General features: G+C 37.9%; 1 protein-coding gene across 1 annotated transcript; it reads left to right on the forward strand.

Moving 5' to 3' along the window:
• The first annotated feature begins 6,179 nt into the window (after positions 1-6,179).
• LOC127690964 (olfactory receptor 11H4) lies at positions 6,180-7,142 on the forward strand. The gene has a single exon (XM_052190534.1). It carries the CDS (start codon positions 6,201-6,203, stop codon positions 7,140-7,142), a length of 942 nt encoding a protein of 313 aa, XP_052046494.1. The 5' UTR covers positions 6,180-6,200.
• Positions 7,143-18,251: the final 11,109 nt, after the last annotated feature.

Consider the following 18,251-nt stretch of genomic DNA (forward strand, 5'->3'; position numbering starts at 1 on the left):
GCTTAAATACATATAGTTGCACATTTTATTTGTTCTATTAATAAATACATTTTTGGGCCATTGATGCATGATTTACTGTTCAAATATTTGAAAATGGCTTCTCATTTTTTCCAACAAAATGAACTCCACCAGATGGAATGGGAGAAAATCTCTCTCCACTTCATCTTAGATCCCTTTATAAATTTACCTTCATTTTTCTTACCCTTAAAGTTCATCAAGATGTGGCTGAAAAACACTTACTTCTTCAGATATTCCAGGTTTGGCCCTCTGGTGATCACTATAGCCTCCCACTGACCTGCACAAACTCACACAGGAATATAAATATATACATAATTAGTAATAAAAATAACCCCCCTCAAAAGAAAAAAAGATGAATCTCATTTTTTCATTTTACCTAGACAGGACTCTGAGTATTATACTTAATATATATGAAAAAGTTAATTTTTTGGTATGATAGCCAGACAGCTAGTATGGTATAGGGAAGCTTTAGGAGAGAGGGAAGTGACAGAATCATATGTAATAAAAGTAATGTTTATAGCATGGAAAATGTGTTGGGATGAAGGACTTTCTGTTTTTGAATAGTGCTTTTATTATCCCAGTGAATTTCTTTGTATGGACTCCTGGCATACAATTTGTTCTTTGTGAAGGAAGACAGTGGAGGTTGGCCAGAACAGCTGTGCATGTAATTTTCAGTTATATGATTTATGCTATGTAAATAAGTGATATGCAAATAAGGATACTGCTGGATGATCAATATTCACTCCTTGTCAAAGGCTCCAGCCACTGGGCACCAAGCTTCAGCTATGTGGTGTCAAGTTTGTTCCTGTATTACACAGCTAACAGTTGGAGATTTCTGAGCCATCCTTAGGAAAATACCATAATGGAGACTAGTTTGCTTTTCTGTGTGTTAAAGAGAGGTTAGCATAGCAGCTGTAACCATGAAGAGTTTCTTCTGATCTCAGAGAAGCAGAGTTGGAAGTGGCTGGGTTATGAAAGGGCATCTGTAGCAGTCAATGGTTTGTGAAGAAGCAACATGGGTAGCCTAGAGGCTGGAGGGATAGAACACAGACTGTCTGGTAAGCTAAAAGATGCTTTTACAAATGGTATATTTAGCTATATAATGAAGATAGGACACCAGGTTTAGAATTCTGGGAATTAATATAAGGGAGGTGGCTCAGCAGGCAACAGTACTTATTGCTCTTGCAGTGGACCTAGGTTCAATTTCCAGCACTCACATAGTGGTTCACAACCATCTGTAACTCCAGTTACGGGGACCTCTTCTGACCTGCTGCACCCACACATGGTGTACACACACACATACAGGCAAAACACTCTCACACATAAAAGAGAATAAATAAATTCTAAGAAAAAAGGAAGTCAAAGAGAGAAAGATGAAAAGAACAATTCCAACCAAAGATAAAACTTCATAAGCAGGCAGATCATCCTGAAATAGTCCTTTCTAGCTATTTAAGAATAGAGGCAGTTGTGTGCATTTCAGACTGTATCATACCATTGCTCTCCGAGGCTCAGGACATAACCCAAAGGAGTATTTAAGGAAAGGTGGGCTTCTGCAGCAATCTGACAAAGCCAGGCTCAGACTGGCAGAGACTATGGTTTTTTTTTTTTTTTTTTTTTTTTTTTTTTTTTTTTTTTTTGGAGTAAGAATGCCCTCTGGAAGGAATCAGGGGCTCTAACAGTTTTGGGGGACCTTCTGAGACTGTTTAATTCAACAAGCTAGTTAAAGGACCAAAGTTAGAAGACCAGAGGAAGAAGTTATGTAGGCACAATACATAGAGACATAGCCTCTGTAAGGGGAGCAGAGTTTCTGTGATGAAACGTTTTCCTTTAGAAGCTAGGCTTCTGTGGGTAAGAGAACCTAGAGACCCAAGTATGTTGCTTCTCTTTTTAAAAACTGTCAACTTGAAATGGATCAGAGACTCATTTCAAACTTACCGGGTCTTAAGGGCAGGCTCCAGGCCCAACAGTAAATGACCAACCAAATGCCAAACTCCATGGCACTTTTGGATATTCTTTGTCTTGTAATGCCTTGTCAGGGTATTTTTTATCTGTGTGTTTATTTCTATCTTCAGGTCTTTTGTATATGTACTATGGTTTCTGTTTTTATGTTTTTATGGGATTCCTATCTGTGTGTCTCTACATCTGCCTGTATTTCTTGAGCTTTAGCTATTTTTATTCTGCTTGATTTGTCCTATTTTAGTGTGTTTTGTTTTTATTTAACTTATTTTGTTTTTTTATTATTTTTAGATGCCCATTTCTTTTCTAATGAGAGAGAGAAAGAGAGAGAGAGAGAGAGAGAGAGAGAGAGAGCGAGAGAGAGAGAGAGAGAGAGAGAGAGAGAGAGAGAGAGAGAGAGAGAGAGAGAGAGAGAAACGGTATGTTTAGACAGAAGGAGAGTTGGGGGATCTGGCAAAAACTGTTGGAGGGGAAGCCACAGTCAGAAGTTATGTAGGGACAATACATAGAGACATAGCCTCTGTAAGGGGAGGAGAGTTTCCCCAAAATACAATATTTTGTATGAAAAACAATCTATTTTCAATAAAAGAAAAAAAATCAGTACTCTGGAGAGGTTGCAATGTTGCAGGTCCAGAGGCTAGTTACCTTATCTTGGGGCTAAACTATGGCCCTTTACAACAGCCATTCCTTGTCCCCTATATCAGAACTAATATCTGTGACAATTAACAAAAACCTTTTAAAGTCTAAGCAGGCAACCTTTCTACCATTCCAAAAGCTAAGAATGTCATCAGACAGCATCTCGGGCCTGTAGAAAAACGTCCCCCACCCTACCTTACCTGCCCTCTGATGCACCCACCAATGTATTGTAAGCTTGTCTTGATTTACAGTTTTCTCTGTTCTGTGAAACAATAAAAAGTTTTGTGAAATTGCTTCCACATTGGAACATAGTATTTGGGGTATCCTGTATCTGTGCTCCCAGGCCATGGTCACTCAAATTGGCTCCAGAATAAATTGTCTCTTAGATTCTTTTAGAATTAAAACCACAAACACTGAAACTGCTAGAGGGCAGCATAAGGAAGACTCTTTGAAGTGTTAGAGTGGACAAGAGCTTTTTTATCAGAACTTTTGTGGCACAGGTACCAGCCCAGTGTATCAACACATAAGACTACATGGGGTTAAAAATTTTCTGCACAGAAAAAAGAAACTGTCATCAAAGCAAACAGATAGTCCACAGCATGGAGGTAAATCTTTACCAGTATTCTTCAAAAAGATGGCTAATATCCAGAATTTCCAAGAACTGTGGAAATTAAATACCAATAATATAAAACTACTAATAAACATATAGAAGTATGAAACAGGCAGTTTCTAAAAAACAAACACAAAAGTCCAGTAACTATTTATTATAAAATGTGTTCAGCCGGGCGGTGGTGGTGCACGCCTGTAATCCCAGCACTCTGGGAGGCAGAGGCAGGTGGATTTCTGAGTTCGAGGCCAGCCTGGTCTACAGAGTGAGTTCCAGGACATCCAGGGCTATACAGAGAAACCCTGTATTGAAAAAACCAAATAAAAAATGTGTTCAGTTTCCCTAGTCATTAGTGAAATGCAAATTAAAACTATGTTGACATAGTACTGACTGCATCCTCATCAGAAGGCCATTGTCAAGATATTTTGCCATAGACATTGGAGAAAATGTGGGGGAAGAGGAGTGCCTATTCACTGCTGGTGTGGGGGAGGTACAAATCAATACTGTGTATACTGGAACTTAATCTGTATTCTTCCCAAAAAATTCAAAATGCAACCACCATGTGACCTGGGTATTCAACTCATGGGCATATTCCTAGATAGCTCCCTACAACAAAGATGGTTTCACGTTTATTTTGTTGGTGCTCTATTCATTTTATCAAGGAAATAGAAGCAACTTTAATGTCCTCAATAGATATATAGGTAATGAAAGGATAGCACATACACAGAATAGAAGATTATCCAGCTATGCAGAAATATGAAATCATGAAATTTGCAGGTAAATGGATAGACTTAGAAAGTATAGTATTAAATAAGAAGTACATTATTAAACAAGAAAGTACCATATTACATAAGGCAGCCCAGTCTCAGAAAGAAAAATAACCTCTGATTCTCCCTTATATGTGGATCCTAGCCTAATGTAAACACACACACACACACACAAACACACTTATACCCATAAACAACTGTAAGTGGGTATAACACAATATTTAGAAGGAGAACAAGATAAAATAATTATAGATAATAAGGAAAGTTATATCAGTTGAAAAGGAGACTATAAACTCAATTATGTTTTTAGGTTCTATTTGTCATAGTTTTTTTTTTTTTGTGGTAGATAAGTGTATAAAAATATAATTGATAGTGAATGTTTGAAACTTTAAGTAAACCTCCATGGCTTCAAAACGTCACTTTAGCTATATGAACCCATTGAGGTGTACAAAGTTTAGAACAGCAAGAATGTCTTTGAGTGGCTACCTTAATTTATTCTTGTGCTTTTTTGTATGTTACTTACAATAAAGATATTTAAGTTTTTTTAAAAATGTTCCATTGAGGATAATAGTCTTTATCTTATTTTTTTGTGCTCAAGAATTAAGTAAAGCAATGTTGTGAGTGACAGGCAGGCACAGGGAGGAAGTGTGAAGAAGGAGGTCGAGTTTCTATTGGAGCAGAGTGCTTGGAGAGAGGAGAACTGTGAGATGTCTAGATCCTATGAATAGGGCCTGTCATATACTCCATTTCCTATTATCTTATCAGGAGACAAGGACAGCTCAAGTCTGGGGCAACAAGGACAGCTTGAGTCTGCAGTTTCATAATCAAGTTCCCAGGCTCCTTATGTGTTGCTGGAGAAGGGAAGTGGAAGGAATCTTTCTTGAATGTCCACTGTTTTACCACAGACTGGAAAAACCTCTAAGCACTAAGATTCCAACCAGTTTACCCAGGGCACTAAGATCTCTTTGGAGTTTTCGGAATGTTTCCTCTCCTGGAGGAGAGTGCTTAAAGAGTGGGGAGATCTTTACAGAAAATATTTGGGTCTGGGTTCTGCTGTAAGACCTTCAGTCGTCCACCAAGAAGTAGAGCCAGGCAGGATCTGTCAGTCCTTGAGTATCACTCCCAACTGGAGATGAATTTAAGAGAACCATGTGCAGGAGGTCCACAATTGATCAGAGGTGGCCATGAAGATCCACAAGATTAGTCTTAAGGTCAGCTGCGTCACAAGTTGCCTTTAAATGACACCTATGCCCATGAAGCATTGAGGTATGACATCACAATTTATGAGGATAGGGGAGAAAGAGCTGATTGGCATCCATACTCAAGGTTTTTGGTGTAGTTCGTGAAATACTTAATGTTTAGCCCAAACTGTTATCACATTTCTTGAATTCAAGATTGTGTCTCACTAAGAAAATTGAAGTTTACAGACTCAAGTAGAAGATCATTCAAGCAGTAATTTATCAGTGAAGGATGAGAAATACATGTAGATGAGAGGGGGCTAGAAGGTAAAAAAACTGTTCAAGTACCAGGGCTCGGGGTGTTTATATCATCAAAGATGAATGGTGGAGTAAAGAAGTAAAGGCACAAGATGGCTCTCTTCTTCCTGGCTTGAGACCAGGTAATGGACTATTGATACATTTTGAAAGTCCATAGACTCTATAAGCACTATAGCACAGAGTTTAGTGCTAGAGAATTTTAATATAGGGATATTTGGGGCTATTGTGTCTAGATGGTCAGTGTTCTTCACCACAGCTATCTCTAATTACTTAGATCCCGTTTGACTTCTATCTTAGGAGGACCAAGAAGGAGAAAACAAAGAGGCTATATCATTGGTTTAGAAACACACTCAATTCAAACTAAGATAGTTCCATCTGCTTTCAGAATTTTCTTGTCTTTCATTGTAGACCTTAAGTTTGACACTCAGTGCCGGGTGGGGGTTGGGGGAATGGGGGGTGGGGGGGTGGCACACGCCTTTAATCCCAGCACTTGGGAGGTGGAGGCAGGTGGATCTCTGAGTTCGAGGACAGCCTGGTCTACAGAGTGAGTTCCAGGACAGCCAGGGCCACACAGAGAAACCCTGTCTTGAAAAACAAACAAACAAACAAAACCAAACCAAAACAAAAAAAGTTTGACACTCAAAGACCTTCAGATATGTTGAAGAAAGGGAATCAGGGTTAAACTCATGTCTTTTTTCCCCCCTCAGATATTTAGATTCCATGAACAGATCAGCAACACATGTAACTGAATTTGTTCTCTTGGGATTCCCTGGTTCCTGGAAGACTCAAATTTTCCTCTTCGTGTTGTTTTTGGTGTTTTATGTCTTGACCTTGTTGGGAAATGGAGCCATCATTTGTGCAGTAAGATGTGACGCACGTCTACATACCCCCATGTACTTCCTTCTGGGAAATTTTGCTTTCCTTGAAATCTGGTATGTTTCCTCCACTGTTCCTAACATACTAGCCAACATTCTGTCTAAGACCAAGGCCATCTCATTTTCAGGGTGTTTCCTGCAGTTCTATTTCTTCTTTTCACTGGGCACAACTGAATGTCTCCTCCTGGCAGTAATGGCTTATGATAGGTACCTGGCCATTTGCCGCCCTTTACATTACCCTGTCATCATGACTAGGAGGCTTTGTTGCATTCTGGTCTCTTCATGCTGGCTCATTGGATTCCTTGGGTACCCAATCCCTATCTTTTCTATTTCCCAACTTCCCTTCTGTGGTTCTAATGTCATTGATCACTTCCTCTGTGACATGGACCCATTGATGGCTTTGTCCTGTGCCCCAGCTCCTATTACTGAATTTATTTTTTATGCTCAAAGTTCTTTTGTCCTCTTTTTCACTATAGCATACATTCTTCGGTCCTATATTTTGTTGCTCAGGGCTGTTTTTCAGGTTCCTTCTGCAGCTGGCCGGCAAAAGGCCTTCTCTACCTGTGGTTCCCATTTAGTTGTGGTGTCACTGTTTTATGGGACAGTAATGGTAATGTATGTGAGTCCTACATATGGCATTCCAACTTTGATGCAGAAGATCCTTACCCTTGTATACTCTGTAATGACTCCTCTCTTTAATCCTCTGATTTACAGCCTTCGTAACAAGGACATGAAACTTGCTCTGAGAAATGTTCTGTTAGGAACGAGAATTGTCAAAACTATATGAGTTAAAGTTGTGTCATACTTAACATGTTCCAATAAAGGACAAACTGGAGATGTATCAATTAATTCATTTGTCTTTACTCCTTGCTGTGTTTTTCATTTTTTGAGACAGGGTCTCATGCAAACTCACTCTCTAGCCTAGATCTTGAAATGATCTTATTCCTTTGCCTCCATATTTCAAGTACTAGGATTATAGCTGTGTACCACCATGCCAGACTTGACCTTGTTTTGAACTACCAGTGATATTTTTCCAAAGCCTAAATAAAACATGGTTTCTATGTGAGATGATGTCTTACTCAAGTACTCATGGTTTTTCATTATACACCTCCTCCATCATTGTAACAAGACAATGAAGTCAACTTTGTTTGTTTACTGATGTGTTTGTATTAGTATTTTCAAGATGAGAACTAAAAATAACATTTCAGTTCACACAGTCATTACACTTACTAGAAATAAAAGAGATTTGTTTCGATTTCTAGAACTGGACAAAGAGACATGATTTTGAATCTATATAAAAAAGTAGAAAGAACTGAAGTTTTTGCACAAGAATATGGACTTATCTTCAGAGAACCATGTCTGGTGAGAGGTTCAGTAGGCGAAGTGGCTTGCTTCAAACCTGATGACCTGACTTCTATCTATAGGGCCCATGTAGTGGATAGGAGAAATCTATTACTACAAGTTGTCCTTTCTCTTCCACATGTGGTATGTACTCTTTCAACATGATTAACTAGAAGACATAATCTAAAAATCCATTTCCAATATAGAAGGTGTACTTATTAACATCTTAAAAAGAAAAATTTAAAATCTCCAATGAGTCTGACCTTAATAAAGAGGCAAATGGAATGACATGCTCTCATGCCATACACAAAGGCCATAGAAAAAGTTAGCCAGCTGTGGGAGGCACATAATGATCTAATATGATGATCTGGATTTTCATCTATTTTTATTATTTTCACTTTTTCTTTTCCTTTTTTAAAGAATTATTTATTATTATATGTAAGTACACTGTAGGTATCTTCAGACACATCAAAAGAGGGCATCAGATCTCATTACAGATTGTTGTGAGCTACCATGTGGTTGCTGGGATTTGAATTTAGGCCATTCAGAAGAGCAGTTAGTGCTTTTAACCTCTGAGCCATCTCTCCAGCTCTTTTCCTTTTTGTGGATGCAAAAAAATGTGGTATATATACACAATGGAGTACTATTCAGCAATTAGAAACAATGAATTCATGAAATTCTTAGGTAAATGGATAGAGCTGGAGAACATCATACTAAGTGAGGTAACCCAGTCTCAAAAGATTAATCATGGTAGGCACTCACTAACAAGTGGATATTAGCTTGGAAAACTGGAATACCCAAAACATAATCCATACATCAAATGAGGTACAAGAAGAATGAAGGAGTGGCCCCTTGTTCTGGAAAGATTCAGTGAAGCAGTATAGGTCAAAACCAGAACAGGGAAGTGGGAAGGGGTGGGTGGGAGAACAGGGGGAGGGAAGGGGCCTTATGGGACTTTCGGGGAGTGGGGGGCTAGAAAAGGGGAAACAAACAAAAACAAAAACAAAAAAATCTAGCTTTACACAGTAAAAAAAAAAATGAAAAAAACCTAAAAAATAGTCAAGTTTTTTAAAGATTCTTATATCTATATTGAGGATTATATTTATTCATTTATTACTCGATAAATTCTTTATTTATAATTCAAATGTCCCATTTCCTGGTTTCCCCCACCTGAAAATCCCCTAACCCATCCGCTCCCCCTGCTCACCAATTCACCCACTCCCGCTTCCCTGTCCTGGCATTCCCCTATACTGAGGCATTTAGCCTTCTCAGGTTCAAGGGACTCTTCTTCCTTTGATGTCCAACAAGGACATCCTCTGCTGCATATGTATCTGGAGCCATGGGTCCTTCTATGTGTACACTTCGGTTCATGGTTTAGTCCCTGTTAGCTCTAGTGGTACTGGGTGATTCATATTGTTCTTTCTATGGCGCTGCAAACTTCTTCAGCTCCTTGGGTCCTTTCTCTAGCTCCTCCACTGGGGACCCTGTGCTCAGTTGAATGGTTGGCTGAGAGTGTCCCCATCAGTATTTGTCATGCACTGACAGAGCCTCCCAGGTGAAGCTATATCAGGCTCTTATCAGCATGTGCTTGTTGGCATCCACACTAGTGTCTGGGTTTTGTAACTGTATATGGGACAGATTCCTAGGGGGGTAGTCTCTGTATGGTCTCTGTATGGTTTCTGTATAGATGAAAACTTCCCTAACCTAAAGAAAGAGATACCCATGAACATACAGGAAGCCTACAGAACTCCAAACAGATTGGACCAGAGCGGAAATTCCTCCCGTCACATAATAATCAAAACACCAAATTCCTCCCAGCACATAATGATCAAAACATCAAATGCACTAAACAAAGAGAGAATATTAAAAGCAGTAAGAGAAAAAGGTCAAGCAACATATAAAGACAGACCTATCAGAATTACACCAAACTTCTCACCAGAGACTATGAAAGCTAGAAGATCCTGGGCAGATGTCATACACACCCTAAGAGAACATAAATGTCAGCCCAGACTGCTATACCCAGCAAAACTTTCTTTTTAAAATATTTTTTTATTTATTGAAAAGGGAAGTAAAGGGAAGTAAAAACACTCTATGATAAAATTAAAGATTTACATGGAAAGTATTTCAGATAAACACGTTAAAATGGACAATTTCCATGGAAAAATTAAAGAGTAAAGTTGTAGACATGTAAAACATTGCTAAATTAATTGAAATATGGGATAGAAATATTTTGTGATAGAATTGAAGATTTACATGGAAAATATTTCTGAGAAAATTGTAGAAAAATGTAAAAAATGTTAGAATTAAAGATTATCTTGGAAAAATTTATATAGCTATAATAATGGTAGGTATAAAAGCATTCCTAAGTTGATTGAAGGTGGAATTATAAACATTTTCTGATAAACTTGAAGATTTACATGGAAAATATTTCTTATAAAATTGAAGAAATATATGGAAAAACATGTTAAAATTAAAGATTATCATGGAAATTATATGGATAAAATGATAGGCATAAAGAAATTCTAAGTTGATTGAAGGTTGAATTATAAACATTTTCAGATAACATGGAAGATTTACATGGAAATTATTACTGGTAAAATTCAAGAAACAAAGAGACAAACACATTAAAATTGAGTATTTCATGAAAAATTTTACATATAAAATGGTAGATATAAAAACTCTTTCTAAATTAATTGAAGGTGGAATCAGAAACATTTTTGATAAAATCAAAGATTTACATTGAAAACATTTCTGATAAAATAGAGGAAGTATATAGAAAGACATATTAAAATTGAAAATTATCATGAAAAATAATGTGGATAAAATAGTAGACATAAAAACATTACCAAATTAATTGAAAGGGGAATTACAAACATTTTCTGATAAAATTGAAGATTTACTTTTGTTAGTCTATGTCTTTTTATTGGGGAGTTGAGTCCATTGTTGTTAAGAGATATTAAGGAATAGCGATTGTTGCTTCCTGTTATTTTTGATGTTATTTTTATGTTTGTGTGGGTATCTTCATTTGGGTTTGTTGGAAGAATATTACTTTCTTGCTTTTTCTAGGGTAGTTTCCCTCCTTGTGTTGGCATTTTCCATCAATTATCCTTTGTAGGGCTGGATTTGTGGACAGATATTGTGTAAATTTGGTTTTATCATGGAATATCTTGGTTTCTCCATCTATGATGATTGAGAGTTTTGCTGGGTATAGTAGCCTGGGCTGGCATTTGTGTTCTCTTAGGGACTGTATGAGGTCTGCCCAGAAGCTTCTAGCTTTCATGGTTTCTGGTGAGAAGTCTGGTGTGGTTCTTTTTTTTTTGTTTTTGTTTTTTTTTTTGTTTGTTTGTTTTTTGTTTTTTTGATTTGGTTTTTCCGAGACAGGGTTTCTCTGTGTAGCCGTGGCTGTCCTGGAACTCCCTCTGTAGACCAGGCTGGCCTTGAACTCAGAAATCTGCCTGCCTCTGCCTCCCAGAGTGCTGGGATTACAGGTGTGCGCCACCACCGCCTGGCTCTGGTGTGGTTCTTATCAGTGCCTTTATAAGTTACTTGCTCTTTTCCCCTTACGGCTTTTAATATTCTTTCTTTGTTTAGTGAATTTGGTGTTTTGATTATTATGTGCTGGGAGGAATTTCTGGTCTTGTCTAGTCTGTTTGGAGTTCTGAAGGCTTCTTGTATGTTCATGGGCATCTCTTTCCTTGGGTTAGGAAAGTTTTCTTCTATAATTTTGTTGAAGATATTTACTGGCCCTTTAAGTTGGAAATCTTTTCTCTTTTATACCTATAATCTTTAGGTGGGTATTCTCATTGTGTCCTGGAGTTCCTGGATATTTTGGGTTACCAGCTTTATGCATTTTACATTTTCTTTGACTGTTGAGTCAATGTTTTCTATGGTATCTTCAGCACCTGAGGTTCTTTCTTCTATCTCTTGTATTCTGTTGTTGATGCTTGCATCTATGACTCCTAAATTCTTTCCAAGGTTTTCTATCTCCAGAGAAGTCTCCCTTTGTGATTTCCTTATTGTTTCTATTTCCATTTTTAGATCCTGGTTAGTTTTGTTCAGTTCCTTCACTTGATTGTTTGTTTTTTCCTGTAATTTTTTTTATTCGATGTATTCTTTATTTACATTTCAAATTATTTCCCATTTTCTGGGTCCCCACTCCCCGCAAGTCCCATAAGCCCTCTTCCCTTCCCCTGTTCCTCCACCAACTCCTTCCCACTTCCCTGTTCTGGTGTTCCCCTATACTGTTGCTCTGAGTCTTTCTAGAACCAGGGGCCACTCCTCTGTTCTTTTTGGACATCATTTAATATGTGGATTATTTCTTGGGTATTCCAAGTTTCTAGGTTATTATCCACTTATCAGTGAGTGCATACCATGACTGATCTTTTGAGACTGTGTTACCTCACTTAGTATGATGTTCTCCATCTCCATCCATTTGTCTACAAATTTCATGAATTCATTGTTTCTAATGGCTGACTAGTACTCCATTGTGTAAATATACCACATTTTTTGTATCCATTCCTCTGTTGAGGGACACCTGGGTTGTTTCCAGATTCTAGCTACTACAAATAGGGCTGCTATGAACATAGTGGAGAATGTGTCCTTATTTCATGCTGAAGAATCCTCTGGGTATATGCCCAGGAGTGGTATAGCAGGGTCCTCCGGAAGTGCCATGCCCAGTTTTCTGAGGAACCGCCAGACTGATTTCCAAAGTGGTTGCACCATCTTACACTCCCACCAGCAGTGGAGGAGTGTTCCTCTTTCTTCACATTCTCACCAGCACCTGCTGTCTCCTGAGTTTTTGACCTTAGCCATTCTGACTGGTGTGAGGTGAAATCTCAAGGTTGTTTTGATTTGCATTTCCCTAATGATTAATGATGTTGAACATTTCTTAAGGTGTTTCTCAGCCCTCAGAAGTTCTTCATGTGAAAAATCTTTGTTTAGTTCGGTACCCCACTTTTTAATGGGGTTATTTGGTTCGTTAGGTTCTACCTTCTTGAGTTCTCTGTATATATTAGATATTAGCCCTCTGTCAGATTTAGGGTTGGTGAAGATCCTTTCCCAATCTGTTGGTTGACATTTTGTCCTTTTGACAGTGTCCTTTGCCTTACAGAAACTTTGTAGTTTTATGAGGTCCCATTTGTCAATTCTTGATCTTAGAGCATAAGCTATTGGAACTTTCCCCCTGTCCCCATGTCCTCAAGGGTCTTCCCCAGTTTCTTTTCTATTAGTTTAAGTGTGTCAGGTTTTATGTGGAGGTCCTTGATCCATTTGGAGTTGAGCTTAGTACAAGGAGATAAGAATGGATCGATTCGCATTCTTCTGCATGCTGACCTCCAATTGAACCAGCACCATTTGTTGAAAAGACTATCTTTTTTCCACTGGATGCTTTCAGCTCTTTTGTCGAAGATCAAGTGACCATAGGTGTGTTGGCTCAGTTCTGGGTCTTCAATCCTATTCCATTGATTGGCTTGCCTGACATTGTACCAATACCATGCAGTTTTTTTTATCACTATTGCTCGGTAGTAAAGTTTGAGGTCTGGGATACTGAATCCCCATGAAGTTCTTTTACTGTTGAGAATAGTTTTTAGCTATCCTGGGTTTTTTGTTATTCCAGATGAATTTGAGCATTGCTCTGTCTAGCTCTATGAAGAACTGGGTTGGGATTTTGATGGGAATTGCATTGAATCTGTAGATTGCCTTTGGCAATATGGCCATTTTAACTATATTAATCCTGCCAATCCATGAGCATGGAAGATTTTTCCATTTCTGAGATCTTCTTCGATTTCCTTCTTCAGAGATCTGAAGTTCTTGTCATATAGGTCTTTCACTTGTTTGGTTAGAGTCACCCAAAGATACTTTATGCTGTTTGTGGCTATTGTGAAGGGTGTCATTTCCCTAATTTCTTTCTTTTTTTTTCTTTTTTATTTTTTTTATTCGATATATTTTTTATTTACATTTCAAATGATTTCCCCCTTTCTAGCCCCCCACTCCCCGAAAGTCCCATAAGTCCCCTTCTCTCCCCCTGTCCTCCCACCCACCCCTTCCCACTTCCCCATTCTGGTTTTGCCCTATACTGCTTCACTGAGTCTTTCCAGAACAAGGGGCCACTCCTCCTTTCTTCTTGTACCTCATTTGATGTATGGATTATGTTTGGGGTATTCCAGTTTTCTAGGTTAATAACCACTTATTAGTGAGTGCATACCATGAGTCACCTTTTGAGTCTGGGTTACCTCACTTAGTATGATGTTTTCTAGCTCCATCCATTTGCCTAAGAATTTCATGAATTCATTGTTTCTAATGGCTGAATAGTACTCCATTGTGTAGATATACCACATTTTTTGCATCCACTCTTCTGTTGAGGGATACCTGGGTTCTTTCCAGCATCTGGCAATTATAAATAGGGCTGCTATGAACATAGTAGAGCATGTATCCTTATTACATGGTGGGGAATCCTCTGGGTATATGCCCAGGAGTGGTATAGCAGGATCTTCTGGAAGTGAGGTGCTCAGTTTTCGGAGGAACCGCCAGACTGATTTCCAGAGTGGTTGTACCAATTTGCAATCCCACCAGCAGTGGAGGAGTGTTCCTTTTTCTCCACACCCTCTCCAACACCTGCTGTCTCCTGAATTTTTAATCTTAGCCATTCTGACTGGTGTAAGATGAAATCTCAGGGTTGTTTTGATTTGCATTTCCCTAATGACTAATGAAGTTGAGCATTTTTTAAGATGCTTCTCCACCATCCGAAGTTCTTCAGGTGAGAATTCTTTGTTTAACTCTGTACCCCATTTTTTAATAGGGTTGTTTGGTTTTCTGGAGTCTAACTTCTTGAGTTCTTTATATATATTGGATATTAGCCCTCTATCTGATGTAGGATTGGTGAAGATCTTTTCCCAATTTGTTGGTTGCTGATTTGTCCTCTTGATGGTGTCCTTTGCCTTACAGAAACTTTGTAATTTTATGAGGTCCCATTTGTCAATTTCTCAGTCTGATTATCCTTTGAGTATATAAAGGCTACTGATTTGCTTGCATTGATTTTGTATCCAGCCACTTTGCTGACGTTGTTTATCAGCTGTAAGAGTTCTCTAGTAGAGTTTTTTGGGTCACTTAAGTATACTATCATATCATCTGCAAATAGTGATAGTTTGACTTCTTCCTTTCCAATTTGTATCCCTTTGACCTCCTTATGTTGTCTAATTGCTCTAGCTAGGACTTCAAGAACTATATTAAAAAGATATGGAGAGAGGGGGCAGCCTTGTCTAGTCCCTGATTTTAGTGGTATTGCTTCATGTTTCTCTCCATTTAGTTTGATGTTGGCTACCGGTTTGCTGTATATTGCTCTTACTATGTTTAGATATGGGCCTTGAATTCCTGTCCTTTCCAAGACTTTTAGCATGAAAGGATGCTGAATTTTGTCAAATGCCTTTTCAGCATCTAATGAAATGATCATGTGGCTTTTTTCATTGAGTTTGTTTATGTAGTGAATTGCATTGATGGATGTCCATATATTGAACCATCCCTGCATCCCTGGGATGAAGCCTACTTGATCATGGTCATGATCGCTTTGATGTGTTCTTGGATTTGGTGGGCAAGAATTTTATTGAGTAATTTTGCATTGATATTCATAAGGGAAATTGGCCTGAAATTCTCTTTCTTAGTTGGATCGTTGTGTAGTTTTGATATCAGCATAATTGTGGCTTTATAGAAGAAGTTGGGTAGTGTTCCTTCAGTTTCTATTTGGTAGAATAGTTTGAAGAGTATTGGTGTTAAGTCTTCTTTGAAGGTCTGATAGAATTCTGCACTGAAACCATCTGGTCCTGTGGTTTTTTTTTTTTTTTTTTTTTTTTTTTTTTTTTTTTTTTTTTTTTTTTTTTTCTCGGAAGGCTATCTATGACCCCTTCTATTTCTTCAGGGGTTATGGGTCTGTTTATTTGATCCTGGTTTAATTTTGGTATTTGGTATCTGTCTAAGAAATTGTCCATTTCCTCCAGATTCTCCAGTTGTGTTGAGTACAGGCTTTTGTAGTAGGATCTGATGATTTTTTGAATTTCCTCAGTTTCTGTTGTAATATCTGCCTTTTCATTTCTAATTTTGTTAATTTGGATACTTTCTCTGTGCCCTTTGGTTAGTCTGGCTAAGGGTTTATCTAACTTGTTGATTTTTTCAAACCAGCTCCTGGTTTTGTTGATTCTTTGTATGGTTCTCTTTGTTTCTACTTGATTGATTTCAGCTCTGAGTTTGATGATTTCCTGTCTTCTCCTCTTCCTGGGTAAATTAGCTTCTTTTTATTCTAGGGCTTTCAGTTGTTCCATTAATCTTCTAGTGTATGCTCTCTCGAATTTCTTTTTGGAGGCACTCAAAGCTATGAATTTTCCTCTTAGCACTGCTTTCATTGTGTCCCATAGATTTGTGTATGATGTTCCTTCAATTTCGTTAAATTCTAAAAAATCTTTGATTTCTTTCTTTATTTCTTCCTTTACCAAGGTATCATTGAGTAGAGTATTGTTCAGTTTCCATGTATTTGTGGGCTTTCTGTTGTTTTTATTGTTATTAAATACCACTTTTACTCCATAGTGATCTGATAGGAGGCATGGGATTATTTCAATCTTCTTATATTTGTTGAGGTCTGTCTTGTGACCAACTATATGGTCGATTTTGGAGAAGGTACCATGAGGTGCTGAGAAAAAGGTATAATCTTTTGCTTTGGGATAAAAAGTTCTCTATATATCTGCTAAATCCAATTGGTCCAAAGCTTCAATTAGGTTCACTGTCTTCCTGTTTAGTTTCTGTTTTCCTGATCGGTCCATTGATGAGAGTGGAGTGTTGAAGTCACCCACAATTATTGTGTTAGCTGCAATGTGTACTTTGAGCTTTAGTAAAGTTTCTTTTATGAATGAGGGCACCCTTGTATTTGGAGCATAGATGTTCAGGATTGAGAGTTCTTCTTGTTGGATTTTTTCCTTTGACCAGCAAGAAGTGACCTTCCCTGTCTCTTTTTGACATTAGGTTGAAAGCCAATTTTATCTGATATTAGAATGGCAACTCTGGCTTGTTTCCTGAGATCATTTGCTTGTAGAATTGTCTTCCAGCCTTTTACACTAAGGTAGTTTTTGTCTTTGACACTGAGGTGTGTTTCCTGTATGCAGCAAAATGTATGGTCCTGTTTACGTAACCAGTCTGTTAGTCTATGTCTTTTTATTGGGGAATTGAGTCCATTGATGTTAAGAGATATTAAGGAGTAGTGGTTATTGCTTTCCATCATTTTTGATGTTAATTTTATACTAGTGTAGCTATCTTCTTTTGGGTTTGATGAAAGAAGCGTAATATCCTGCTTTTTCCAGGGTATAGTCTCCCTCGTTGTAATGGTGTTTTCCCCCTATTATCCTTTGTAGGGCTGGGTTTGTGGAAAGATATTGTGTAAATTTGGTTTTGTCATGGAATATCTTGGTTTCTCCATCTATAGTGATTGAGAGTTTCACTGGGTATAGTAGTCTTGGCTGGCATTTGTTTTCTCTTAGAGTCTGCATGAGCTCTTCCCAGGATCTTCTAGCTTTCATGGTCTCTGGTGAGAAATCTGGTGTGATTCTGATAGGTCTTCCTTTATATGTTACTTGCCCTTTTTCTCTTACTGCCTTAAGTATTCTCTCTTTGTTCAGTACATTTGGGGTTTTGATTATTATGTGACGGGAGGTAGTTCTGTTCTGGTCCAGTCTGTTTGGAGTTCTGTAGGCTTCTTGTATATTCATGGGCATCTCTCTCTTTAGGTTAGGGAAGCTTTCTTCCATAATTTTGTTGAAGATATTTGCTGGCCCTTTAAGTTGTAAATCTTCACTTTCATCAATGCCTATAATCCTTACATTTGGCTTTCTCATTGTGTCCTGGATTTCCTGGATGTTTTGGGTTACAAGCTTTTTTGCATTTTGCATTTTCTTTGACTGTTGAGTCCATGGTTTCTATGGTATCTTCGGCATCTGAGATTCTTTCTTCTATCTCTTGTATTCTGTTGTTGATATTTGCATCTATGGTCCCTGATTTCTTCCCAAGGTTTTCTATCTCCAAAGATGTCTCCCTTTGTGCTTTCTTAGTTGTTTCTACTTCTGTTTTCAGATCCTGGAAGTTTTTGCTCAGTTCAGTCATTTGCTTTTTTGTGTTTTCCTGTAATACTTTGAGAGATTTTTGTGTTTCCTCGTTCATGACTTCTGCCTGTTGATCAAAGTTCTCCTGTATTTTTTTTTAAGTGAATTTTGCATTTCCTCCTTATTGGCTACAAACTTTTGACCCATATTGTTCTGAATTTCTTTAAGTGATTTTTGTGTTTCTCTTGTAAGGGCTTCTAGCTTTTGATCACTTTTCTCCTGAATTTCTTTAAGAGTTTTATTTATGTCCTTCATGTGTTCCTCTAACAGCATCCTTACCAGTGCTTTTAAATCCAACTCTTGTTTTTCAGGTGTGTTGGGGTATCCAGGACTTGCTATTGTTGGAGAATTGGGTTCAGATGCTGCCATAATGCCTTGGTTTCTGTTAGCAACGTTCCTATGCTTGCCTTTAGTCATCTAGT

Source organism: Apodemus sylvaticus, chromosome 8, assembly GCF_947179515.1.
Source record: "Apodemus sylvaticus chromosome 8, mApoSyl1.1, whole genome shotgun sequence".
Lineage (NCBI taxonomy): Eukaryota > Metazoa > Chordata > Mammalia > Rodentia > Muridae > Apodemus > Apodemus sylvaticus.